Source organism: Larimichthys crocea, chromosome XIV (assembly GCF_000972845.2).
Source record: "Larimichthys crocea isolate SSNF chromosome XIV, L_crocea_2.0, whole genome shotgun sequence".
In the NCBI taxonomy this organism is placed as follows: Eukaryota; Metazoa; Chordata; class Actinopteri; family Sciaenidae; genus Larimichthys; species Larimichthys crocea.
This window is the reverse complement of record NC_040024.1, coordinates 2,935,610-2,962,340: the sequence shown is the minus strand read 5'-3', so window position 1 is coordinate 2,962,340 and position 26,731 is coordinate 2,935,610. Positions and strand designations below refer to the sequence as shown.

Sequence of the window (26,731 nt, the reverse complement as noted above, 5' to 3'; positions counted from 1 at the left end):
GCATAAGGAAAATGACTATATTTTTCTTTCATCTTGCTTTCCCTATTTTCATTTCACCTGCATTAGGACACCTCTCCTCTTTCTTTTATCACTTTTGCTTCACTAAGTCTGCTGAGCAAGCACTGACTTGCTGTCAGAGATTGAATCGTTGAATATCAGACCATCACTTGATATGAAACACCTCCACCGCATGTCTCCAATTTCAGCCTGATCTGACTTGCAAAGAGGAGGATTCTCATGGCGGCACCATTTCTAGAAAAAGGTGATGTATGAAGGAATGTCAGAAGAGCTGGTAATGTTTTTCTATTTCTGCCCTTTCTGGCTAAAGTCAAAGCAGTGAGCTTAAGAGACACTGCACTCATTTTTTGAAGTGTCTCACTGTGTCTGCTGAAGGCCAGGGTTGTCCCTTGCCACTCATTTGGCAGGCGGGTGGTGTCACTCCCTCAACTTGCTCATTAAGTGCTGTTTGGTACGGCATTATCTTGATAAATGTTCCACTTACAGCACAGAATAGGCTGATGAATCAGACTTTGTATGGCAGTATACGGACAGTTCTTCTCACAGTCAGTGAGATTGCGGCGTGTGAGGCCGTAATGATCCATCGACAGGCTAAAAGAGAGGTCTGACAGGTTATTCCAGACGCTATCAATCCAAAGAAGTTTAGCACTGATGCAGGAAATGAATAACTCGGAGTAATCGAGGAGGTTTATGCATGTACAGTATATTAAACAGGGAGCAGCTCACACATTGTGAGGAACAACCAGAGATGCTGGGAGTCCCAGGAGAATGACCAAAAGTTTCACAGTGCAAGAAGTTTTATTTCATTCAGCAAGAAAAATTCAGCCTCTTCTATTAGATTTATAGAAACTAAGAAAGTTTCTTTATATAAAAAGAGAGTGATTGATCCTGAAACATACACATTAACTTGTTATGAAAGGTACTATTCAGCTTGTTATGTATCTCCTGTGACGTCTTCTGGAGGAACCATGTAGACTCTAGAGTCTAAAAAAAACTACTTAACAGTCAAGGATATATCTCTGTGTGACTCTTTGTCACAGGTTACAAGTTCAGTCTAAATGAGATTCTGTCTTTTTATATCTGAAGCCCAAAGAGCAAAATGATACATTATTTTACAAGAAACCGCAAAGACTGGAGAAAAGTCAGAGACATTAACATCCAGGTGATCCCAGGTGGGAAATAAATCCTCTTAGATTTGTCTTGTGACCCCTCACCGAACTATTACCTAATAAAGATGTGGTTCCATTATGGGAGGTGTAGGATCTGTTTTTTGGAGGGATTGTTTGACTCATACTAAAACTCAGGCTATTTTAAAATCTGCTGCAAGTTTTGACTATTGTGTTTTAGAATCCGTCTCTTTACTTTATATAAATGTAAAAATGAAATGCTTTAATACTCCTTCAGTGGGGAGACTTTGGATTTCTAAAGTGGACAGTCTGTTGGACAGGGACTAAATGATGAACGGTCGAGTTTAGTTCATTAATTTGTAATGAACGTTTATGTACGTGATCAATTATGCATTTAGTTAGAAATCATTCAGGGCTAGCTGTAAATAACAGAAATGTGGCTATAGTGCATTTGAAAAAAGACAGATGGAAGAATATTTGGATCTTACTTTTTTTTGCAATAAAAAACACCAAATACAATCTACAATCAGACCATCAGAAAATACAGCTGTTGTGTTGTGTATGTTTTGTCAGTATTGCAATTTATATTTCTTGTAAAGTCACATGACTCACATGATGGGTTCTGTATGTCATGTAAAAAAAAACAACTTCACATACACCCCAGCTGGAGAGAAAGAACGACATGTTGGAGAAGAGTTATGCATCAGGTTTAATTTTGATGCCGACAGTGATGAGTGACTACTAAAATGTGAAAATGTTATCCATGACCTTTAAAGTTTCATATTTAGTCATTCACAGCATCATTACAAAAGCCATGTGTAATGTAATTTAGATTATGCAACATCTCCAACCACCAACACCATCTGCCCTCTTCCAGCTGGCTAATAACAATCCCCAGACATTATACAAAAACCATATGTGATGCTACTAATAATTCTAGTTATATGACCTCTGTTGAACCTCACACTGATCCGCTCTCAAAGTTAGAAGTTGCCCCTTAACTGAACACATTTAACTACATCACTGTGTAATACCATTATTATCATTATCATACTATACTACATCAGTCCAGTGCATGTAGCCACCTCTAACCACAGGCATCCATCAGCAGATCGACAAGGGGAGAGAGGGTGTAGAATCAGTATCCACCTCCACACATGCAGCACCCTGCTCCACTGGTGCAAGGACACCTCTGCTGTGCTGCTGGACTTACAGAGGACAGGCTCACATGCATGAAAACACTGGCTGGGCTGTGTGCAGTCGTGAAACCGCCCTGCCCTGCTACTACTACTTTCTAAACCCGTAGCACAGCCTTTATCTTCTTTGCGAGGACACGGGCACACATTTTTATTTTTTTTTTAATCATAAACCTGACCTCACAAATCCGTCTGTAGTCCTGTAATGTGGGGCGTGTGCGTGCCAACACATACCACTAATCCCTGGATCCTCAGAGAAGGACCATGATTTCTGGGACGGTGTTGCCAGGGGGAAGGTGGTGGCGCCTGGGACCTGTTGGAAATGACAGCTAAGGAAGGCGGATTGAAGCACAGGGATCACAATAACAGTAAACGTAGAAGATAGCGAAGAGAGCGGCTCGCATCACTGTGTGAAAAGGGTGTGTGTGTTTGTACGCGGCTGCTTTAGCCTGATGAAGCTAATGATCTCACTGCTGGGTCCGCGACTCGAAAGCTAACGGGACCGAGTGCATGCATGTGTGTGTGTGTGTGTGTGTGTGTGTGTGTATCTATAGATTTTTTTTAATGGTGTGAATATGTGTGTGTGTCTGTGTGTGTCTGTGTGTGTGTGTGTCTTTGGTCTCCGCTGTCCACACCTGTCGTGTTAGCTAGCATGCTAATTTCTTAAAGCTAGTATTTGAGCTAATAAAATAAATTAGCTGACTTGTCGGAGGCACGACGCCGACCCCCCCGTCACCGCAACTCTCTAAAATAGTCCGCTAACACGGCGCCACAGCGGGCACACGAGTCTACCAAAAGCAGCCGGGGCGGCTCATTTGTTTATCTATTACAAATTAACTTAATTAATGTGAAGTGGCAAGGCTGGCTAATTAGCTCGGCTGTTAGCTTTAGCAGCTAATTGACCCGGGTTGAAGGGGCAGAGGCCATGTTGTCCTCCCGTCCACTGAACTTTGTTTACATGGCGAGTTTATGGGCGAGTTCCTCCGAGGAGACACTGTTTAACACGAACTGTTTAGGCATGAAAACACATAAGTCACACGTCTTTTTTTTATGTATTTAACATTATACGGCAGCACTAACGGACTTAAAGCTAAATCCTCAGAGACTCCGGAGCTGGAGTGCAAAAAATATTCCCTAAAACACATTTTAAACTCGTTTTTTTAAAAGACACGTAACCTCTAGGACACGACAGGATAGATGAGATGTCTATAAAGACGGGTACTTAAGTTTTATTTAACAACCTGTAAGGTTTGCAGGTTTATTTTAGATGAAAAGCTGATTTAAAGTGTCAAAATAACACTGACTAAATGAGACAAACTGGGCTGCTAAGCTGCACATTTATAAATAATAATTTTTGATTAATATGTAAATTAGAAGTCAGGTGTTTAGCTGTACACAGTTTTTATGGATGTTATATGTCTTATAACAACATAACGCATGCCCTTCACCATGTATTTCATTTTTGGTCTTTCAGTCTTATAAGTATTTCATAGCTTCAGGTTGAATGCTCAGAGCTGTAATTGCTACCACATCGGCGTCACGTTTTCTGCTATTAAATTTTCATGTTCCTCGCTCCCTGATATCATATGTTCCCTCCAGAATTAGCCCGCAACAAGTCCCCTGATTCGCACGAGGCCGCTGCAAACAAGGCGAGCATTATCACAGCTCTGTAAACAGGTCAAATGTAACCCTGTGCTTTTTGTTGTTGTGCGCTGCTTATAATTGGAACCGCGGCGGCATAATCCATCCCTCATTACGTGTTATTTGTGAAAACGGTTGTGATGTTGTGATCCGGAGACTCCCCACAATGATTTTTCTGTCCTCTTTCTCCCCCCCCCCCGTGTGCCGTGTGGTGGTTTGTAGAGATGGAGTCCCTGATGAGTGCGGTGGCGCCGCGCTCCCCAGCCCCCGCCAAGAAACTGTCAGAGGTGGACTTCCGGTCGGGGGCCACCCTGGACCAGCTGTCGTCCCAGGTGTCCGAGCTGGTGGTGCTGGAACAGGGAGAGTTCGGAGACCAGACCGCCTTAGAGGTCCACACTGCCAAGGACTTTATCTTCAACATGCTAGGTACGTGTGGGGTTAGAATCAAAATCACCAGCCGTGGCAGATGTGCAGGAATATGTTACGGTGTATTTTAGATATTGGATGGTAACAGTAGGTTAGGCTATGTAATATTTTTTCATCATAATTTTAATAGAAATGTAATTTTAATGTAAGTAGAAGCCTCTGGGGGAGCAATTATTTATTGCCTGGAGTTAAATTAACTATTAATATACTTGGCGGAAGATATGAGCGTATCACTGCATGCACGGATGACGCCGTCTTGCGTGTGTGTTTCTGCGAGTGTGCCGGCTGCCGTATGACTCTGCAACATGTTTTTTCTCAACACAGATGAAACTACTGCTTATCCTTTACCCCCTTTATTCTTTCCCCCCCTTTATTTACCCAAGGCCGAGTCACTTAAAGCAGGAACGCCCTGCTCTACACTCAAGCGCTCACACACTCTCAGACACATTCTCACCTAATCGTAGAAGCTGCAAAGAACAATCACAGCCTGAGCAGTTTTGATACTGAACATGCCTTAACATGCAGGGGAGCTGTGCCTGCACTCACGGTACATTTAAAGCAGGACTGATGCTGTTTTTCAGTGAATATCCTCCTCTCTGTGAGATCAAATGTGGTTGCAGTTTGAGAGGAACTTCACTCAGTGCCCTAAGTCTTTACTTAAATGCTAACGGTCCTGTGTTGACTTCTCTGGAGACGGCCTCACGTGCCGCTTTGCATCTCATTCTTAAAGCGATACTTTTCATTTTTCTCTGCAGCGGCGTCTGCAGAAAATGTGACGCCAAATTCAATTTAGGCGAAGAGCACAAAGGCCGTGTGATCCTTTCAGACAGGATTGAGACACGGCTCTCTTTTGCAGACCCGTTCTATGACTCAGGTTGCGAGGAAGCGCGCGTGACGAACGTGATCACCGCTATAGACTTGCAGCCTGCTTTGAAATGATGGACCAGGTAAAATATCTTCAATTTAATCCCCTGACAGATACATTACCACACAGCTGGTTTTCTACACGACATGAGAGGAGATGTAATGACTTGAAACTTCCACGTTTGGCATCTTACACATGCAAATGTGGTTCTAAACAACATATACCTAGTATATGAATAAAGTATTCACTGTGCGTTATTCAAGCTCGTAACCTACCTGAACTGCTGAGAGTTTGCTAAGCTGTCTCAAATGTTTTGTTTATTGTCAGCTGTAGGTAAAGAGTGAAGTTTGTTTGTTTGTCCAATAGGTGGCACTCTCCCCCCTCCCTGCTGTCCCCCTGCCATCCTCTCGCGTAACCATCACCCTGTCCATGTTCTTTGGAAACGCAGCATGTCTGGTCGTCGTCTTCAGAGTCCAGCCTGTGTCTTTTTGAGCGCCTCGCTCGCCCTCACCTCTGTGAGTCTGACACGAGGTCTGCGCTCCGCTCAGCACAGGGAAAATCATTACACACAGTTTTTACCGTTCCTGTCAAATTAGTCGCGTTATGCCGGCTGACAGACAGCTCCTGGAGATTTCAAAATAGCTTCATCAAACAGGCCACTGCACCCAGGAAGAAATAACCCAACTCACAATGGCACCCAGGCCTGTTTTTTCCTCATTTCATTGTGATACAAATTCCCTTTTTCTGCGTAAACTTTCAACTTTCTTTTTCAGATCCTCTGTCTTTTCCAGTGTTCGGATTAGATTTTTCTAAAGTCTTTCCTCTTCCTCTGCTCCCACACCCTCTCTCTCTCTCTCTCTCTCTCTCTCTCTCTCTCTCTTTCTTTCTCACTCTTGGTTGAAAATCTCCCTGTACCTTTTTTCAATTTTTAGGCTGCTCTCTCCGGCATAATCACCAATGGTTTGCTGGTATGTTTTTTTTATTTTTTTTTATACACTGTGCCTCACCGCCCGCTGTGACAGCTCTGACTGTGAAAAGGAAGGCGAAAAATAGAAAGAAAAAGAAAAGTTTGGCACTTTCAACAGACGGAACAGACGGGTTTGCGTTTGGATCCGAGCAATATAAAGCTAAGTACGTGGCGGTAGCTGCATTAGGAGCCGGGCCCTGCAGCGGAAAAAAGGAAGCACTGAAAAGCAAATATCCTTTTGATGGAGGGGGGCCCTTGTTCCTGCATGCCGGCCCGGTGGAAGGAGCCTCGTCTTAGCTGCATAGGTGTGCGCCACGTGCGTGTGTGGATGGATGCTGAATGCGATTAGCTTTTTTTTTGCAAGGCTTTTCTAAAGTTCGAGCTGCAGAGGGAACCCCACTGGGCCTTTTGCAGACTGTCAGGAAAAAAAAGTGAAAAAAGAAAAGAGATTAAACTGGCACACTCGCACAAGCGCTCCCACCGCCTGACAGATCCAAGAAGAGGCTCTTATTTACCCTCCGTTTGAGTAAACACAGTGGTTTGCCTTCAGGCAAGGGTGGTGGGGGCTACTGTATATATCCTTTTGAAAAACCAAAAGTGTGATGAAGGCATAAATCCAAAAGCTGCCGGTGAAGGAGTGGATCTGGTGCTAAGGCCCAGACCGAAACCCATCTTTTCAGATCTGAAAGTTTCTCAGTCGTGATGTCTGCAAGATTCTTTTCATTCAAGTTTATAAAGAGCTCTGGTTGTTCTGTAAAGAGCGCACAGAGACCTCCACTCCTCGCCTTCTTGTTTAGGACTTCTTTCTATCAACCTGTTTGTTTTCCGCTATTCTTCACACTTAGTCCACTTAGCCCGATGCGCATTTGGGTTCGAACGGTGATAAGTGGAGGCGTTTAGATGGTGATCAGCACCTGAGAGTGTCTCCTCCAAGTCTGGGGAGAGGCAGGAGTCCGAAGTTCACCTTGAGCTGTGATGAAAAATGAAAAACAAAACCAGACCGAACACCTGTGTGTGTTCACGTGTGTGTGCGCGTGTGTGTGTGGGTATGAGTGATGTTGCACGAGGGCCTGCGTATTTATCAGTGTCACCAGAGATCATTCTGCAATTGTTGTGGCTCAAAAGGACTAAATTTGAAGAGAGATTCCAAACTTTCTGCTGTCTTTGTGATAATTACAAACTACAAGACCTCCAACAAAAATCATCACAGTGCCATTAGAGGTCAAATTTGCCATAGAAAAACGTCTGCCTGCCTAAAAGGTCTCAGCTGTATGGATACAATCTTGCATCACACAATACATATTGAACAAACAGCTGGAAAAGCAATGCTCTTCATCACATTAATGTAAAAATAGACTGATATGAAACAGTGCAGCGGTGCAGAGGTCTTTTTAAAGCTACAGCTGCTTCGACATGTTGTGGTGTTTATGTATATTTCATTAGGCAAACACACACAAACTTCCTGCAGAGCTTTGTTTCGTTGTAATCCTTCAAAAGAAAAAAAAAAGTCTGAAGTCAGAGCGGGGCAGAGTTTTCTCTGTGCGCTGCAGGCTTTAATATATAAATATGTGTTTATATGGCACTAAATTTCTCCTCCCACACGTTCTAACTTCTCTCAGGCTGCACACACTTTCATATATTTTATTTTGGGGGCGGACAAACAGAAATCCCTCCATAACCATCAGAGTGGTGACTGACTTTACAACCCCCCTTGGGGAGAGCAGCTCACTTAGCCAGGCTAGCTGCCGGCCTGCTGTAATAGGCACGGTGGCTGGCCGACCTCGCACTGCAGCCCATTAACGCCGGTCGACTCGTGTGACTGACTCGCAGCTGGTTGCCGCCTCTGCTGCGTCATTGGAGGCCGCTCTGGCTGACTAATTCTTTCTTAATGCCATCTCGGATTTGACGGCCTGTCTTCATGTGGCAGCCGCAGCCCGATCGGTGGCACCAGCAACAGTAAACGAATGAAATATTTGCATTTGATTAGCGGAGGCTTTGTTCGGTTTTCATCGGTGTAGACACACCAGTGCCAAGCAGCACAGATGAGACGCCTGGAATAAATGACGCTTGTTGTCGCTCGCTGACAACTTTTGTTTCAGCACTTTAGCAGCGTTAAATCTTAATTGTTTGAAAACTGGCGCATCAGTGGAAAGCAACGCAAAACACCATTTAGCCCATGCTAATTGACAACCTGGCTCTGTGACAGATCAACCAACAAACTGTGTGATTTAAACAGTGGCCACAGACACACGTCACGCCTTCCATTAAGTCTATTTCATGGTGTCTAATTAAATAGGACTTAAGGAACGCGGCATGTTCGCTATGAAGTGTTTTGACATTGCATGACATTTTCTGCCACGCTGCTCAATTTAATAACCGAGGCTGACATTCTGATTTTCGCTCTTTCATAATCACACTTCAAGTATTCCTGGGGCGAGGAGGGAGGGAGGGAAGAATTGTTTGGGTTGCAGCTGTCAGCTGATAACAGTATCTTCCGTACAGACTTTAGCTGCCTTACATAAAGACTGAATGTTTGCCGCACACACCTCGCCATTCTCACACCGACATGTTTCAGCTCATAAAAACCTTCTTACATGATGTATGTTGAAGGGCGCAGACTTCCTTTCTAATCATTTCATCTCTGAATTCTTTCTTCAAATAGCAACATTTTTACTAATAGACGGGGCGACATGCAGCACCCGAGCCGCCGTGGTGCATAGGACTCACACTCTTCCAGGTGAGCACCCCAATTTGAGACGTGATTCATCTCCTAATGGGACTCTTAAAGGTCGGGATCAGTTTCACATGGTTTCTCAGACGACCAGGCTGCCCTAAAATGTAAAAGTAAACCTGCAGTGACACCTTCCTCTTTCAGTGATAATTGCCTGTCATTTAACGGGACGTGGTATCGCGGCGTAGCCGGCATCAAAGCAGCAGCGAAGAGCTGGAAGACTCTTGACGGCTTCCTGCCTTCTGTCTGTCTATCTGTCTCTCTCTGCAGGAGGTTTAGACACACTACGCCTGCCATCACTCTGAGCTCTGTTTGTTGTATTTAACACACACCTAGCTCAGTGCCCTTTCCCCGATCAGATTAAATTGGAGCTTCTCCTTCCCCCCTCTCCAAAAAGGCCTATTTTTGAGGTAATCTCCTGCCTCGATATGAATTCATAAACAGCGAGCAGGCGGAATGGCTCACCTTTCAGCAGCACAGGGTTTCTGGGATTAATCCTGCTATTAGCGTGCGAGGTGAGGCTGCGAGAAGTGTCAGTTGAACAGCACTGATAACATCCGGTTGAGACTATAGCAGGCAGGAGACGTCTGTAATGGACTGAATTGCTCCTTTTGGGGATGAGGCTGCTTTTTAAGATTATTGTTATGGAGTGCTCTGCGGCTGTTTTCCAGTTTTATTGTCTAAAACGACAGAGAGGTCACACAGAGGTAGAAGATGTGTGAGACGAACCTTTGTCCTGAGCTACTCGGTAGATAAGCTCTCAACATCGTTCATGTACGTTTAAAATGAAAGTTCTTTCTTCTCTTGAACCATGTTCGGGTGACTTTTGTCGCAGGAATTTAATTGAAACATGTTCAGACTTTTGTAAACACAGTTCATAAGAAGGCATTGAGGGACCACCAAGACAACATTTAGCTAGATGATGCACCAGGGATACAGTCTTTTCAGGGTGGTTCGTCTAAAATAAAAATTGGACAACTTGAATTGTTCGACCCTTGAAATAAACCGTTGTTCAACACTTTATTTTCTGTCGAGCGAAAGTTAGATGAGATTCTGGATATCATATATATTTAAACTATTTTTTTGTACATATTAAACAAATGAAATATAACTTATTAATAGCTTAATGTGTGCACTTTTGAGGAGCTGGTAATCAGATTTTCTTTTTTTGCTTTCTACATTGAGTCAGGCGAGCTACTTCCCCATGTTCCCAGTCTTCATACTGAGCTAAGCTAACTGACTGCCGATTGTAGCTTCATATGTAACACAGAGATATGAGAGTGGGATTGATGTTTTCATGTAACTCCCAGTAAGTAAGCGAACAAATGTACTTCTCCAGTGTTAAATCATTCATTTAACTCTTTATGACTGTTTTACAACAAGTCTCACCTCTAGCAGCCAGTCAGAGTTGTACTGGTAGTGTCCTGGAGGCCGAGCAGTGGGTGGTAAAAGGTTAAATGTCAGCCGTCGCCACGTGTGTGTTTCTTTTCCTCTGTTCTACAACCTTCACTCTTTCAGCACTGTAGCTGTTACAAGTGGATAAAGACACATTATGAATGAAGGCACAGCTCATCTGCTTCATAAAAGTCTCATGCACATTTAGCAGCAAGTGTCAAGGGTACGATCAACTGTCTGCAGACACATAAATGTAAAAAATAAATGCAAAACAACGTGACCTCTAGCTTTGCTTACATCTTAGTTGTTAGTGTAGCCTAGTTGTTTGAACACAGCCCCAGTTTCAGACCACCACCACCACCACCCCCCCTCCTCACCCGGTCTCTCCAGCAGCAGTATATAGAAGGTATTGGCTTATTTAGAGGAATCCCATTTTCCAGAGAGATTTACAGAGCTATTTTGGGACTCTATCAAACTGGAGGTGTATGGCAGAATATTTTCTCTCTGCTCCCACTGTGATGAGAAAGGACGTCTTTCCCATGATGCCGCTGCTCCGCTCCAGGGGGATTTCTCAGCAGTGTCACTGTAGCTTCATTTTGAAAGCCGGCATGCGTGAATGCCCCCATGAGGGTATCATATAGTTTGTATGCAGTTTAGGCGTGCAATATCTATACCTTTGTTAAACCTTAAAAGCGTTGTGATAAAAACGAAGCAAATCGCAGTCAGACAGCTTGTTTGATACACGGCGCCACGCTGTATTGATGCAGTTCAATACATCAGTGTGGAACGGCACAGTGATGCACAGAGACAGCATTGTTAAACTCCCAAGACAGGTGACCGAATGGAACTCTTGTGCAGACAAATGATGTATTGATTTTGAAATCCTGGTAAATTAGTTTTTAAATAATCTTTTCATTCTATATGTTTTCATACTTTGAGACTGGGCACAGACTTCTTTGTCAAAAAGCCAGTTTTTAACCTATCCTCCCTTGCCTTATCTACCAAATAGCTTGCAGCATCCTTTGTCCACACTGAAAATGCATGATAGCAGTAAGAAGTATGAAAACAGAAACAGAATTACTGTTTATTTTTCATGACCTGTGAAAGTCCTGTACATTTCTTGCAGTAAAGGCAGCAGATCCTCCTGCTGTTTGTTTACAGCAATCATAGTTATCTCTCCGGATTAAAGTTGTGATGACTTATTGATGTTAAAATCAGATATTACATTTTTTTTTTTTCCATCTCCAGAGGGGGGTCATTTCAAAGACTCCCTGATTTCAGCACAGACATGAATTGTAACCTTTAAAGTTTGACTTGTGACTTTGCTGTAGCTGGATGGAAGTTTAAAACCTTCTCTGATTTCGGGTAGGAAGGTGTAGGTGAGTGGAATTAATCCACCATACTCTGCGACTGATGGAGTAACCCATAACCATCCAATAGTCAATTCACGCACATGGATTTGGGTCTCATCTGAAAATAGCTCTTATCAGGAAACTTCCCTCTAATGGAAATCTACATTCAAAGACATTTCTTTGAGGATTAGTTTTAATCCGTGGCTGTGAAACCAGCCCAGACTGTCTCCATTCCAGCTCTATTCTCAGCCTGTGTGTGTCTACAGGCATCGTCCCTGCGCGTGCGCCTCATTGCTGGCGGACGCCCAGTAAAGCGGCGTGCGACTGTCGATTTGAGAGTTTGGATTAAAAAGTAGATTGTGTCCCTTGGAACAACGTCAAACTTCCCGCAGCCAGCGTGGAGACTGAAGAAGCCTCGCTAATTGATACAGTTTTTCTTCAGTGCTCCCATCTCGAACCGAGGCCCCTGCCGGAGAGATAAGATGCTCTTTATTCTCTTTTTTCATCACCCCTTTCCTCCTCCTCCTCGCCCATTTGACCCAATTTATCAGTGGCAGATAAAAACCAAACAAATCAGAGGAGTTGCAGCTTCAAACTCGATGCCCTTTAGCTGCCGTCTGATCTGTTCCTGCCTCTGACACTGTTCTCTTTGATCCGCATGTCCAGTCTTGCTCTTCTCTTTCTCCTCCTCTTTTCAAATTCTGATCATTGATTAGTCATAATTTGATTCGCAAGTGGCATGACCAAACACTCACCTCAGAACAGAGGAGAGATTAGATAAGTAAGCCTCAAGCTTGGAATGTGCTGAAGAGACCATGACATGAAAGTTTGGTCTGCAAAGTTTATTCAGACATCTTTATTTAGTAAAGACAGCAAGGAAGTGAAACGCTTTCCCAGACAATATCAGAGCATGTCGGCTGAATTTTAGATCTGGTGTAGACATGGCTGACTTGAAGAAGAAATCTTGACTTGGAGCAATCGAGGTAGGCTGTCTGTAATCACATTACAATGAAACGTTCTAAGCCTGCTGTAAACTTGGCTGTTAAAGACTGTAGATTTGTCGGGGGGGTTGTTTAGCTCAGTTGGTAGAGCAGCCACCCCACGTACAAAGGCTCAGTCCTTTCTGCAGCGGCCCAGGGTTGGAATCCGACCTGCAGCCCTTTGCTGCACATTATTCCCCCCATCTCTCTCCCCACATTCCTGTCACTCTTCAGCTGTATCTATACATAAAAAGCTTGAAAAAGGCCAAAAATATCTTGGGGATGTAGGGGTTCTTTCACCAAACAAAAACGTAACTTTCTCTGTTATCAACCCTAACCCCAACCATCCCGAGCCATTGCCTAACCCTAACCACTTGAACCCTCATCTCTGATCCAATGCCTTACTTCAGACATGCGTCTTCCCCGTCCCTAACCACTTGAACCCCTTGTCTTACCATAACCGTTTAGATCTTCTGCAACGATTTCTACAACTTCCTACCCCATGTTTACCTCTGTGGTTCCAAAACCATCTTTACCACCTGGACCCAAACACCCAACGGTTCAACCTGAACCTCCCAAAGCAAATCTCTACTAAGAATACTTAACAACCATGTTTTGTACAACAACGCCAAGGATTTAATACACCGTATTTTCCCCCTCTTCTCTTCTTCTCTTCCCCACTCTTTCTCTTCACAGTGAGGGGAATGTGGTGACTGGTGCACTCGGTGTGTTGATTTTGATGACCTGTGCATTACCTTTGGCTCTTTACCGTGTGAGTCGTCCAACAGCACAGGGAGAGTCAACGCGATAATCAATAAACCTAACCCGCAAAACACTGAAAACTATATATAGGTTCATTAATGGAGAACTGAAAAAGATGTGAACAATGCTGTGGTCATACCTCCAAACATAACATGATTTAGTGATTTTTCTCTGTGAAAAACATTCAGAGAAGAGTGGGAAGTCTCTTGAGATGTAAAATCTGCTGAGCTTCCTGCTGAGCTGTGTACAGTCCGAACAAGCCTCTATGTTCCGAATATTTCAAAAAAACATAGAGCCTATCATCACAAGTTGCCACTCCATCCTCTGTTACACCCCATCATGATTAACAGCACACAAACTAATCTTCTACATACCAATTCTGATCTCAACTGAGGTATGTGCTCAAAATTAGTAACACTTGCACCAAGTGGAACACATTTGAATGTTTCATGCCTTGAGGGAACTCGTGCAGATGTCATGAAAGAGTTCAGAGGCTGAGGATCCCGAGGAACTTTAGCGGTCTGGTTAAAGACCGAGCTGCATGAGATGAATGGAGCTCAGGGAGGGAGATGATCTGATTCTGTGGAGAAATATGAACATCCGAAGATGAGCCGTCACATACTCTTTTTGCTCCCCCGGTGCTGGCGTCAAACGAGCCACTTTCATTTTGTTTCAGAGCAAAGCACCGGAGAGAGGCTCGTCAGCACATTTGACTTTGACTCCCACTTTAAGCGCTCTTTCATTTGCACTCTCTGGATGTTTTTCCTCCTATTTCCCACCTATTTTTTATATTCCATTAAACTGTTTCACACTTTTTGATGAACTGTAGCACGTGGGATTCTGTGGGTGTGATGCTCTCCTCAGTCAGACCATAGTTTTATTACTTTTAGTTCCCAAACACTTTCTTGATCGGGCATTCTTATTTTTTCACATGCCTCGACATGAAAACATGTCACTATGCTTGTGTGTCCATGTAATTGGATCACAGGAATCATGTTAGGAGCTTTGTGCCCCCAGCCATGGCCTGCCGGCTTGGTCTGATGCCCCCGTTTCAGCTTTCTGCAGCCACTTAACTGCCCTGCAGGGGATCAACACTTTGGCTCAAGCTCTCACAATCTCTTGCTGCGGAGGCTTTGCAAGTGTTCATGCTTTACCTTTGACCTGTCATAAGTACAGTAACAGTCAGCGCAGGTTTGTCTGTATGATCAAACCTTTCTCGGTCGCTCTTTGAAGCTGGTAAAAAACGTAATTTATTTGACTCCAGTACTGCGACTCCCGTGGGCCCAAAGCCTGGGAAGTTTACTACAGAGCTAAGTAGCCATAAAGGGATTTGGAGGCTCGAGTTTCTCTCCTAAACTGTCCAGAAAGGGGAGTGAGGAATGCTTTTTAGCACTCAGGAAAATGATGGTGCAGTCGGGCCTAAAATCTAACAAGAACATAATAAGATGATCGTCCGATTGCTCATATTTCTGGCCCCACTAGACTTCCTTTTAGTGATATTGCCGTGTTCCCAGACCTCGGCAATTAACTAACCAAACCAGAATTATCCTTTAAGTCGTTTCCTGCTGATCTCTAACAGGAGCAAAGTGTAGAGAGTACATCGTTTATGCAAGACAAAATGAAGGGCTTGGCTGAGCACACATGGAATAGTGTTTAGTGGTCAGCTGAGGCTGCTCGTTTCACACTCCTTCCTGTGTCAATATCGACTCATAAATATATGCAACACCTTCTCAAAACAAACCGAGCCAAAAATTTCACCCACTGACTGCCGTTTTCTGTCTGTTTTTAGTTTTTTCTCCGTGTGTCTGAATATGAAACGCACTTTAATGTGTGTGCATCTTTCTCAACATGTTTTCCAGGCTTAGTCCAGAAGGTAGACCAGCGCCTCCCGGTGGCCAATGAGTACCTGCTGCTGTCAGGTGGAGCCCGGGAAGGAGTCTTGGACCTAAACCCTGAAGACCTGGGTGACTACGCCAAAGGGGCGGACTTTGACCTGGACTTCACCCTGCTGGTGCCTGCCCTCAAGCTCCATGACCGCAACCAACCCGTCACCCTGGACATGAGGCACTCCCCGCCATGCCACTCGTGGCTCAGCCTACGCCTCTGCGACTCCAACATCCTGTCCCGCTGGAATATCTGCTGCCAGGAGGAGAATGGACTTCCCGCTGAGGATGAGGAGGAGGAAGGGGAGATGGGTGAGTAGGAAAAGTGTGATAATCACTGCAAAGGCAGAGGAAGAACTGCACAGGAAAGAAGGGAACGTGGATGGAATGTAAGAAAAGGCTGCAGAGGAGGGAGGATGGGTAAACAAGTGTAAGAGAAAGATGAAGAGCTAAGTGAAGAGAGAGAGCAGGAGTGGAATAGACAACAATGAAGATACTGTAGCGGTGCAGAGTGGAAGGAATGGGAGCTGATTGAATTTTGTTCATGTTTCACTGAGATGATTTGATGCATGATGTTGTGATGCAATTTTGCCCGCCCAAAGCTGTGGCAGAGGGCCTCCGCTCTTATGACTTCCTCAGATAGGTGAAACGAGAAAATGCCTTCCCCGGGAAAATACACGCTGAAACATTTATGAGTATAACTCCACAATCGAAAAGGGGGGGGAAAAAAAAGTTCAAGATTACACAGCGGCTTCCAGATTGCACCGCGACATCAATCTGTCGCAGTGCTGGCGAGTGTGAAACTGCCAAGATGAGAAAAAGTAATGACGTTTATTGATATGGATCTCTTTAATTTTCAGCTATTTGGGAAACGCATTCGGTTTATTTCGTGGACGTATCATAACATTTCCAGCAGAATCTTTGGTTGCTGGATTTACTGGAGGCAGGATGGAGTGATAGCGTTGACAGTATCGCACCAGTAACGTGACATGAGTTCAGATCAGATTTGAATTCTGCATAAGGTACCCAAAGGTTTGATTTGGGACTGCAACAGGCCCTAAGACAGTCACAAAAAGTTTGAAGGGATCAGCTCTCTCACATTTAACGATTATGGAAAAGTAAACTGGAAATCACAGACATTTCAAAATGATTGTTCCTTCGGGAGTTTTAGAATTATTGATCGAACGTTGCACACAGGGCTAAATTATCAAACAAATACCAACACTGACAGATTTTTGTTCAAGTTTGAACCAAAACATAAAAAAAAGGCTCAAATCCAGCTTTGAAAAAATCAATGGCATATTTTTATAATTTGATGTCTGAGGTGCTTCGTGCTGTGTGGATCTGTTTTCATTAAAACACTGGTGCAATAAATAGATGTTATTGATTTTTTTTGTTTTGTTTTGGAATTCTGGATTGTGTGTAAAACTATTGTATTGTACCAGGCGAGAGAGTGAAGCAGCTCGAGTAAAAATAAACAAGTGCGTCAGGAATGGAACAGCAACCCTCTCAGGTCCCATCAGGCTCCACCTGCTGGACGTCAGCCGTGAATGTGTGCTCTCTGGTTTACAAAATAACAATCTCCCTGCTGTTATTTTCATTGCCTGGTGAGTTTGGTAAATCTGGTCTTTATGCAGAAAGCCAGCATTCATCTCCCCCCTCTCTCTCCTTGCTCAGGTAAAGGCTCTATCCCCTCTCTGGGCTCTCCTCAGTCTCTGGATGGGTGTTACTTCTCTCCCAGCCTGGTGATAGACTGGTTCTGGGGGGTGGTGAGCGAGGCTGTGGAGGAGCTGAGGCGCAGCCCCCAGAGAGGCATTCCGACCCCGGATAGACTGGAGAGGAATGGACCTCTTACCACTATCATCCTCCAGGTACATATTGGATTTTTAAATGGAGCATTGTTTACATCTGTGTAGCAACATAGTGCAACTAGAGGTCAAAATATCCACAGGGTGCCTCTATCTATTGAGTCAGACTCTATAAATGCTTGTTTTCGTGGAGTGACACAGATTGTAACCAAACATTAAACAATGTTTGTAAGAGGAATAAAAATTCAGGACAGATGCTGTTCTAACATTCCGGCACTGTCCTCCATGCAGGCGGGCTCCAGCCGGGTGTTGTACGACCTGCTGCCTGTGGTGTCGTTTCGGGGTTGGCCTGCTGTGGCCCAAGGCTGGCTGACCGCCAACCACTTCTGGGACGGTAAAATCACAGAGGAGGAGGCCATATCTGGCTTCTATCTGCTGCCCTGCTGCTCTCCGCTGGGTGGTCGGCCCGACAGGGAGTGGAGGCTGGCATTCTCACGCAGCGAGGTGAGGGGGATTGTTAATGGAACTTTTGTTTCGGTGTCATGCTTGGTGACACCTTGTGTTAGCCTTAAACAACGTTTCCATCTGGTTTTGTTTCTGTGCCAGTTTTCTGGCTACTGAATATTCGTGTTAAGTTTGTTTCTCTTCTAAACAGGTTCAGTTGAAGAAGTGCATCCCGTACCCGATGGCTCAGGCTTTCCAAGCAGCCAAAGCCGTGCTGTCCCGTATCCTGGCCCGTCCACGTGCAGGCCTCAGCCTCTATCACCTGCGCACCCTTCTTTTCTGGGCCTGTGACCGACTCCCTGGCGCCTACCTGTCCAGCACTGACGCCGACACCCCCGGTCGCCTCCTCCTGGGTCTCCTAGATGATCTGGCGCATTGCATCCTGGGTAAAAACTGCCCAAATTACTTCCTGCCACAGTGCAACATGTTGGAGCACCTGACAGACAGCCAGGCACTGCTCGTCGCGAGGAAACTCGCCCACGTGCGCTCTGATCCCAGCGAGCACCTCCGTGCGGCTCTGGACCAAGCCCAGCAGGCGGGCCAGCTGAAGAAGGAGCTAACCGGTAGCACCAACGGCCACGGCTCCCCCGGGCACCACCCGGCCAACGGCATCATCTCGCCTTCGGATGACAAGTTGGCGCAGCGGCTGCAGCAGCTGGTCACTGAGAACCCTGGGAAATCCATATCCGTCTTCCTCAACCCAGACGATGTCACCAGGCCGCACTTCCGCATCGACGACAAGTTCTACTGATGCAGACATGCTGCAGAGAAGACGCGTGGAAAGTGTGTGTGTCAGGCTCACAAACACACTCTGAAAAAATGCTCTGAGACGTCACATCAGAGGGAACGGGGACTGAAAATCAGGCTGGTGTTTTTCTTCGTAACACCGGAGGCCTGGAACTGAACACACTCCTCCTGTCCTGTTCACCATCCTGAGGCTGAACAATGCAACAAAGCCTTGCTGCTCCACCGACTCTTTAAACCAAAAAACACACAATGTCCTACTACTGACAAATGACGTCCAATTTGGCGGACCGTCGCACAACAGACCTGATGTCACAGAACTGTTTCCACGGAGACCGCCCCTCTCCTAATGAGCTGGCCTTAACGAGACTTATCAGCCAGGGCTACAAAGACGGCTTTAGATGTGTGAAATAAGTCCAGTGGAAATCAACAGTGTGTGTGCGTGTGTGTGTGTACGCCTAAGGGTTTTCACATGTTACTTACACTTCTAAAGACAGAGGGAGAAAAGCTCCGTGATTGCTGCATTTCTCCGCTTTTTATTTCAGATGAGAGCGCGATGGCGGAATTAGAAAAGAAAAACAAGGTGTGGCTGATGTAACTGAATGTAATGTTGTGAGGAGAACCGAGAATCTCTTTTCTCTGTCAATTACGTTTTTTTAGCCCTCTTCTTTTTCTTCTTTTTTTTCTGATCCCAACGCCTCCATCTATGTCACGTTTTTCGTTTAAAAAAAAAAAAAATCTCTCAGGTATTCATAACACTTCTCCTTTTTTATATATATATGATTCACTTTTAAGGTCTTCAGCTATTTATCAGCGGACGCGTACATTTCATTAAGAGTGGTAACGGGGTGTACCAAAGAACTGCAGTTGAGCGGTTTAGCGGAGAGAAATATTGCATCAGTCTTACATATCCCTAAACATCAAATTATGGTCCAACTTGATGAGTCGTGGTCAGAATGTCAAGTCACCGTTTCTCCTCCTGAAGGTCTGGTCGCACCAGAAGTTAAAGCATTTGCGTCAGAGTCAATGAATTCCAATGGAATCGTCGCGGCACGTAAAAAGAGAAGTCCAAAATGGAGGAAGCTATTAGATATCTAGTGGCGTTGCACCGTCAAAGTTTATAGAACCTCTGAGGGAGTTTAAACTGCTTCACAAGCTCTGGGTTGTGAAGTTATGAGATGGCAGTTGACGGTACAAAAATGGCTTCAAAGTACTGAGTGAACTTATTTTCCAGTTAGCACCCAGGCTAATGAGTTAGCTATGTGTTTTTTTGTTTAGTTTATTTCTCCCTCTTCTGTTCATTGAATGGAAATATCTGGAGAACAACATGTGAGGGGGAGTAAACAGCCACGTACAGAAAACATGGAATTAAGCTGAATGACTAGTGCTAGCATGTCCCAGTTGGCTAGCATTTTAGCGGTTAGCTCGGCAGTCACAGTTTATCAACGTGTCCTGTGAGTTATCACTACCAGAGCTACCAACCACCCTCGTTTCAAACCTTTATTTAGAATAAATTCAATTTATTTATTTATTTTACCTCCCAAATTCAGATAATTTGATGCTTTTCTTGCCATATATGATCATAAATTGAATATATTTGAGGTTTAGGCTGTTAGTCACTTTGGGTTCTTGAACATTTTCAGTTTCACTGCGTCGCCAAGCTTCTAGATGAACATATTTTACACACAGACGTAGGCTCATTTCCCTGTTGCACTTTGTGATGTGACCAGAACTTTTGTCTAGACTGACGAGGATGTGAAATGAAGTGGTTCATTACTTTGTAATACTGTGGTTCTCTTAATGTAAGATATAGTCTTTGTTGCAGCTCATAAGTCCTTGAAACTTCATGAGGTTTCCTGTCTGAGCAGACATTTTGTCCCTGCTGTTTGGAGTGTTAAGATAGACCCTTTATAAGGGATTTAGAAAATATAACCCAGTGTGTGGAGATGTGAGGATTCACCGTATTGATCAAGTAAGAAAAAGACAGGTGATGTCAGGACTTAGGTTATTTATCTACCACCGACTACATCGAGGTACTTCACCACGGGCCCAGCACGTCCTGTTGCATCATGTAAGCTCGTCTATTAACTTTTCCTTGAAGAAACTTACAGTTGTGCGTGTCTCTCATTCGATTTCTTCTTTTTTTTTGGAGGCCGGTTCTGACTTGACTGATTCTGATAATTGTCCCCCGTCTCCTCTGCTTGGTTGGTCTTTTTTAATGAGCTTTGTGTGTGTGTGTGTGTATGTGGTGTGTTCATCAAGAGACGAACCACGCAGCAGGACACAGACAGACACCCAGATGCTGCCCATTGAATTACACCCTCAGTGGGTGCGTGTTAGTCACCGGGCCCTATCGTTTCTCACCAGACGGGGAGTCCGTCCGCCCGAGGGGGGGCGAGGGATCAATAGAGGATGGATGGTAAAGGGAGGGAGGACTGTCCTGCCTCTGGTGTTTTTAGAAGAGGGAAGATGGGTCTTGTGAGGCGTGGACAGCCGCCTCTCTCTGGAACTGTCGCCGTCTTTCTCTGCCTAATTTGTTGTTTTTTTTCCTCTGCTGGTTTCAGTCTTTTTGTTTTTTTCTCTCTCTTACGGCTCTAACGTTCCTTTTATTCCATCTTCCACCCTCCTTTCATCTAGATTTCCTCACATCGGGTTGGCATCTTTCTTTTCTTTTAGTACCTGAAGGTCCAAACCTCCTAAAACTTGGTAAAAGTCCAAACTTATTGACACTAATTTGATCACGAGCCGCACAGCACAGGTAGAAAACGGTGCAGCGGAAGTTTAACCTGACAAGCATTAACACTCCACCTTCCATGTTAGTTTGTTTTCATGAATTTGAGACTGAACACTTCGAAGTGTGACGGATAAGCTGAAGCACTAAAATGCTGCTTTCAATGTTAGTGGACAGGCAGGGTACAAAAGGCTACAAGCACACGATCGGTTACAAGTTTACGTAAATATCATGATCATCATCGCGGTGAGATTTAAGCTGCTCGTGGATTGTTTTTCGCTTCACACTGGCGTATGTATATCTGTTCTATAAGACTACAAATGTCGTGCTTACTACTGAATGAATGTTTTACAGCATCCGTCTGTACTGATGATGGTGTGTGTGTGTGTGTGTGTGTGTGTGAGCTGAGGAAACCAAAGCGCGTTGTCGGGGTGGTACAGAATGTCTAAGTGAAAGGTGCATATTCAGCTGCGTCGGTGTGTGTTTTCAGCACTTTTTTATCCAAGACGAGCTCAGAAAGTTCCGAACAGTCACAAAGAAAACGCAGCGTTTATTTATTGGGAAATGTAGTTTAATGTAAAGGTACTCTCTCACTGCTCGCTGAGAGTGTTGGAAGTGTAAAGCGTGTCACTTTGTACCTTAACGGGCCTAGTTAGAGATTACTAGACACTGGAAACAATCAATGTTTGTCCTGAATTGTACACACGAAATCTTTGTGGAGAAAAACAAACCTGTGTTTTTACAATAGTGTCAGTTTCTAGATATGCAATCCAGCCCCGTGTGGAAAGGTTTACCACGCTTGCTCTAATTGTACTCCAGTGTAGATTTACTGTAGTGGGCGGAGGAAATCGCAGTCTGCTGTCCGGTGGGATTGCACGGCGAACACAGATCCCAAATCTCCGCTCTGTGCTCCTCACTGCTGTTTATTTTTTTTCTTTTTGTTGTTTGCTTGTTTTGTTTGTGCTGAAACTTCTGAAAGATTCATACGACTCCCGTGGATAAACGTCTGACCAAAAACAATGAATGTATCCAGCATATCTCTGGAATCTGTCCCCTACTCGCGAACACATCAAATCTAATTTCTCACCCTTATCTGAACAGATGTACTCTGTCTGCTCCGTGCTCGAGCGCCGAGATAAAAATCTGTACCGAACCACTCCACAGTTTGAGAAATTGAATTTCATATCTGTTTTATGACTACTTCTTTTTTCTTTTCTTTTTTTAAAAAAAAATAAACAAGTGCAAATTATTTTCTCTGTATGATGATATCACGACTGATTTGCTGTATTTATTACTGTTAATTTCTGGCAGTTTATATGGATCAAGCTTTAGCATGAAATAAATCTCTACATTTCAAATCACATTGACGATGCGTGCTGTATGTTTATTTTTTTTGTTGCCTGTACGGTTTCACCTTCAGGATTTCATCTGAGCTGCAACACCTGCTCAGTCCAACAGAGAGCGCTCTAACACAGTGTTTGCGCTCAGGGCCGCTTCACCTGTGAGTCTGGTTCTGCTCTGTCACACTGTGTTAGGAGAGTGAGAGGGATGCTCCAGGCCCGACAGAACACACACACACACACACACACACATGCTGTCATTACCAAAGCACAGACTCAGCGAATGTTAGTGCACGACTTGCTTTTACTGCCACTAAGACAGTCGAGCAGAATGAAAGATTATACAGGAAATTCTGTATTCTCGGTTATTTTGGGGACCAAACTTTTATCTCTACACCACCACTCAGATAAATCTCATTTATCCCGCTCATAGGGTCAGTATGCAGCACAAAACAGAATAATCATAATGTAACGCGTTATTGGTATGAGTCAGTGAATTCTCTCTTCCATTGTTCGTGGGCAGACCAAAGATCATGGTCAGAATTTACATTTTATGCTTAAGCAGCACAGATTCTTGCTGATGAGCTACATGGACACTCTCCCCTGATAAAATATTACATAACGGTTTCTTTCACTTCTAGTATATTACAGGACTCCGTACACTGTGGCACTCTAAAAGATGCAAAGCTGCATCTATTACTTAAAAAGTGTTATTGATTCAGCTGCAAAAAGCCTTCATGTGAGCTAACCTGGGCGCAACCTGAATGATTGTGACTACGTAGCAGGTTGATCTGCGTTTTATGTAACCGCTTATCCCCATCAGAGTCACAGGGGGGGCTGGAGCCAATCCCAGCTGACTTAGGGCGAGAGGTGGGGTACGACCTGGACAAGTCTCCAGTTCAAGTCGCCAGGGCACATAGATAATCATTCACACTCACTAGGACATGAAATGAAAAACAGCAGTGGTACACATACCACAGTTTGAGAATACGTGTGTTAGAAGCAGCAAACGTTTACACATGTAAGGATTTGAGCGTCTTTGACAGACTGGGTCACAGTATCTCAACAGAACTGCAACTCTTTGTGGGGTGTTCTCGGTCTGCAGTGGTCAGTGTCTGTTAAAAGTCGTCTAAGAAAGGAGAAGCAGATCTCAATCCAATCGAGCATCTGTGGGATATGCCGGACCAACAAGTCCAATCCATGGAGGCTCCACCTCGCACCTTATAGGACTTAAAGGATCTGCTGCTAACGCCTTGGTAACAGAAACCACAGCACACCTTCAGAGGTCGAGTAGAATCCATACTTGACGGGTCGAGGTCGTAATGTTGTGGTGTGTATCTTTGTACCTGAACCTGCCTGTCCTTTGGGATGAGCCACGTTCATTGCTTCTTCATATTCTATAAAACAGGCATGTTGTTTCTGCTTTTTGCATAGTAATTCAAGAGGTTAAAATACTAAATAATACATTTACCATGTCCACACAGACAGCCGTTTACAAAGATGAACTACTAAAAGTGTCATTCTGAAAGTTCTTTCAAGAACCTTGGACAAATCTACACGTTGCAACAATTAAAGTCCTTTCTAAGTTTAATCTTTCATTAACTAGTAATCAAAACCTGTGCATATGCTCAGGACATAACATCATATTTCTGTGTGTCCCCAGACGATCCCTGACATTTAGAAATATTCAGCCATTGTCTGTCATCAGTTATGTGATGATGGCACAGATGTTTTTGGCACAAACACACATCATATCATTTTTTATTAATACCCCAGAACCACATGCACGCACTGACAGCTGCAATCTGTTGCTGTCTATTAAGCGGATTATGAAGCGAGGAATTCACTGGATTGTGTGAGTTACAGATGTGACCTCGCGAGTGAGCGAGAAGATTAAATATGTACCGTCTCACAGCCCTCATATTAACCCCGGTTTAAACTTGAACCTGCCTGTATTTTTCTTCTCAAACTCTCCGCGAGTGTTTTTTTTTTAAATACTATCCATTTCCTGAACATTTTATGCTAAATACTGATGTAAATGAGTCTCTTTAGTGACTGGACAGGCTGCGAAAAATAAGTAAAAAGACACTGTGCACAACCTGCTCAGCACCAAGCAGCAGAAATACACACAGTTAGCAGCTGGCTGTTGAACTTAGGGGAGCATTTAACAGCTAAAAAGCCAGATATTCAATAACTTCTAAACTGTGCAAATGAGCTTTTTCCTAATAAGTTTGCCAAATTATGATGTGTCAACTGCACCAATGAGGCCAAAAAAGAAACGATTGCAGGTTTAACTCTTTTATTTTGTGCCATTATCTGATTTATTTACCAAATCCTTGCAATACCGTTGACTTTCCTTTTTGTTTACGGCTTAATTTAGGATGGTGGACGTGGTAAACTTAATGCCAAACTACACCAATGTTATCATTTTGAGCATGTTAGCCTGTGTTAGCATTTAGGCTTAAGGATTTGACCAACTCTGACAAAGGCCAAATTTCGGATGTCTAGCCGACTGGATAAGAGCATCTCCAAAACTGCAGCTCTTGTGGAGTTTTTATGTTCTGCAGTGGTCATCACCTATCAAATGTGGTCCAAAGAAGGATTGGGGTTAGAAAATCTCAATCCAATTGAGCAGCTGCAGTCTGAGTTCATGAAGGCTCCACCTCGCAACTTGCAGGACTTAAAGGGTCTGTTGCGAACACCTTGGTCACAGATACCACAGCACACCTTCCGAGGTCTAGTGGAGCTCGACGGGTCAGAGCTGTTTTGGAAAAGTGATCTGCAAAAAGAGGACCTACGCAATCAGCTTCCGTGACAATCAAGGGAAGCCAACATGCAAGTGTCTGAAACCTCTTAATGGCGAGTAGGGGGCAGTTTGTATTGTACAATATGTGATAGAACAGGGTATGCGTTACGGTGTGGCTACCTTGATCGAGTCCGTCCAGCGCCAGGCTCACGGAACTCAGATCAGACTGTCAAACTAAAAATGAAACAAGTATGAAACAAGAATCTGACACCAAACTCAAGCTTTCAAAACGGTTGTCCACCAACCATGAGGTGACATCACAGTAGTAATACACGAGGTGGACTTCTTAAGAACTGCAACCTATAACTAAAGTTAGAAATGGAACTACATACTACATATGTTTTTACATTTATATATCAAATTCAACCTCCAGAAAAATGTATCTGTACTGCTTTCTCCATTGCATTCACGTGTCCTCATCCTACCTGCATGTGTCCTCATCAGTGTATCTCTCTCTCTCTTTCTCTCTAGTAATTGTGACCAATTCTCCCTCATAAATAGGCCATCGTAACCTCAGCCCTCAGGCAGCCTTGCCACTTTGTGTGTGTTTGTTGGTATGAAGTTGTGTGAATGAGGCCAGGCTGTAACGCTATAGCGCTGCGCTGTCTGTCACCGAGAAACTGGGGCTTAACGGGGACATGTGTTCACCTGACACACACAGCCGTAACAGTAGTCAGTGCCAGTGGGCCATTGTAAGCTCATCCTGTCATCCTAGTTACATCCTGCATAAATGAAGAGGTGTGTGTCTCTCTGCCATCGTGTGTGTGTGTGTGTGTTCGTGCCCCGAGTCAGGGAAAAAAAAAAAAAAAGAATCCCAAAACAATGCTCAGCGGAGCTATCATAAACCCATAACCTCGACCTAGAAGCGTTTAAGCAGGCAAGCCAGGCAACCTCCTTACCGCCTCACTTACCTGATGGAGTTCACACACAATCTGTAGGTGTGTGTGTGTGTGCATGTGAGGCACAGTGGTGTAATCCCTGTTAGTTTCTGGTGGCTGGTCAATGCAGCACTTCCTGTATCTGAATCCAATCTGTCGTTCATCTCTGTCCTCGTTTCTTCCCGTCTAGGACACACCTCAACACACACTCTATTGTTTTATATTCACTCTGCCTCTCTCGCCATCCTACCCTGTGTGTGTGTGTGTGTTAAACTTGTTCCCGTGCCAGTGTGCATTAATCTCCATTACGGAATCACGTGTATTAAGAGTTTGGAGGGGGAGAGAAAAGGGAGGACAACCAGGAGAGAGCTATGCATCTATCTCAGCATGCAGATCACACATTGCGGGTGTCTCCCCACCTTTTTACCCTTGTCCGGCTTCAGCTGGCCCTGAGCTGCAAAACCACACGTCCTTATAACGGCGCCCGTCATAGCTGACTGTAAATCCCACATCATTAAGCTGATAGTTCGCAGTTCACATCGACTGACGCACATTAAAGCTGTTGTAAAATTCCTGA

The 26,731-nt window shown here is 44.3% G+C and overlaps 1 protein-coding gene across 2 annotated transcripts; it reads left to right on the top strand.

Annotated features, from left to right (window-relative positions):
- Window positions 1-2,233: 2,233 nt before the first annotated feature.
- Window positions 2,234-21,155, top strand: tmem102 (transmembrane protein 102). 2 transcript variants are annotated; one of them, XM_019263427.2, is made up of 6 exons: window positions 2,234-2,760; window positions 4,205-4,408; window positions 15,320-15,655; window positions 17,021-17,214; window positions 17,443-17,655; window positions 17,807-21,155. In XM_019263427.2, exons 2-6 carry the CDS (start codon window positions 4,207-4,209, stop codon window positions 18,404-18,406), a joined length of 1,545 nt encoding a protein of 514 aa, XP_019118972.1. In that variant the 5' UTR covers window positions 2,234-2,760; window positions 4,205-4,206; the 3' UTR covers window positions 18,407-21,155. The 2 variants fall into 2 exon arrangements, with proteins under 2 accessions (XP_019118972.1, XP_027143712.1); XM_027287911.1 differs by lacking the exon at window positions 2,234-2,760 and adding an exon at window positions 2,894-3,990.
- Window positions 21,156-26,731: the final 5,576 nt, after the last annotated feature.

Bases quoted from the DNA above. Each gene is read 5' to 3' on its own strand.
- tmem102 (XM_019263427.2), top strand. From the start codon at position 4,207: ATGGAGTCCCTGATGAGTGCGGTGGCGCCGCGCTCCCCAGCCCCCGCC. The intron at 15,656-17,020 runs GTGAGTAGGAAA...CTCCTTGCTCAG, and splicing joins GGAGGAGGAAGGGGAGATGG to GTAAAGGCTCTATCCCCTCT. The intron at 17,215-17,442 runs GTACATATTGGA...TCCTCCATGCAG, and splicing joins TTACCACTATCATCCTCCAG to GCGGGCTCCAGCCGGGTGTT.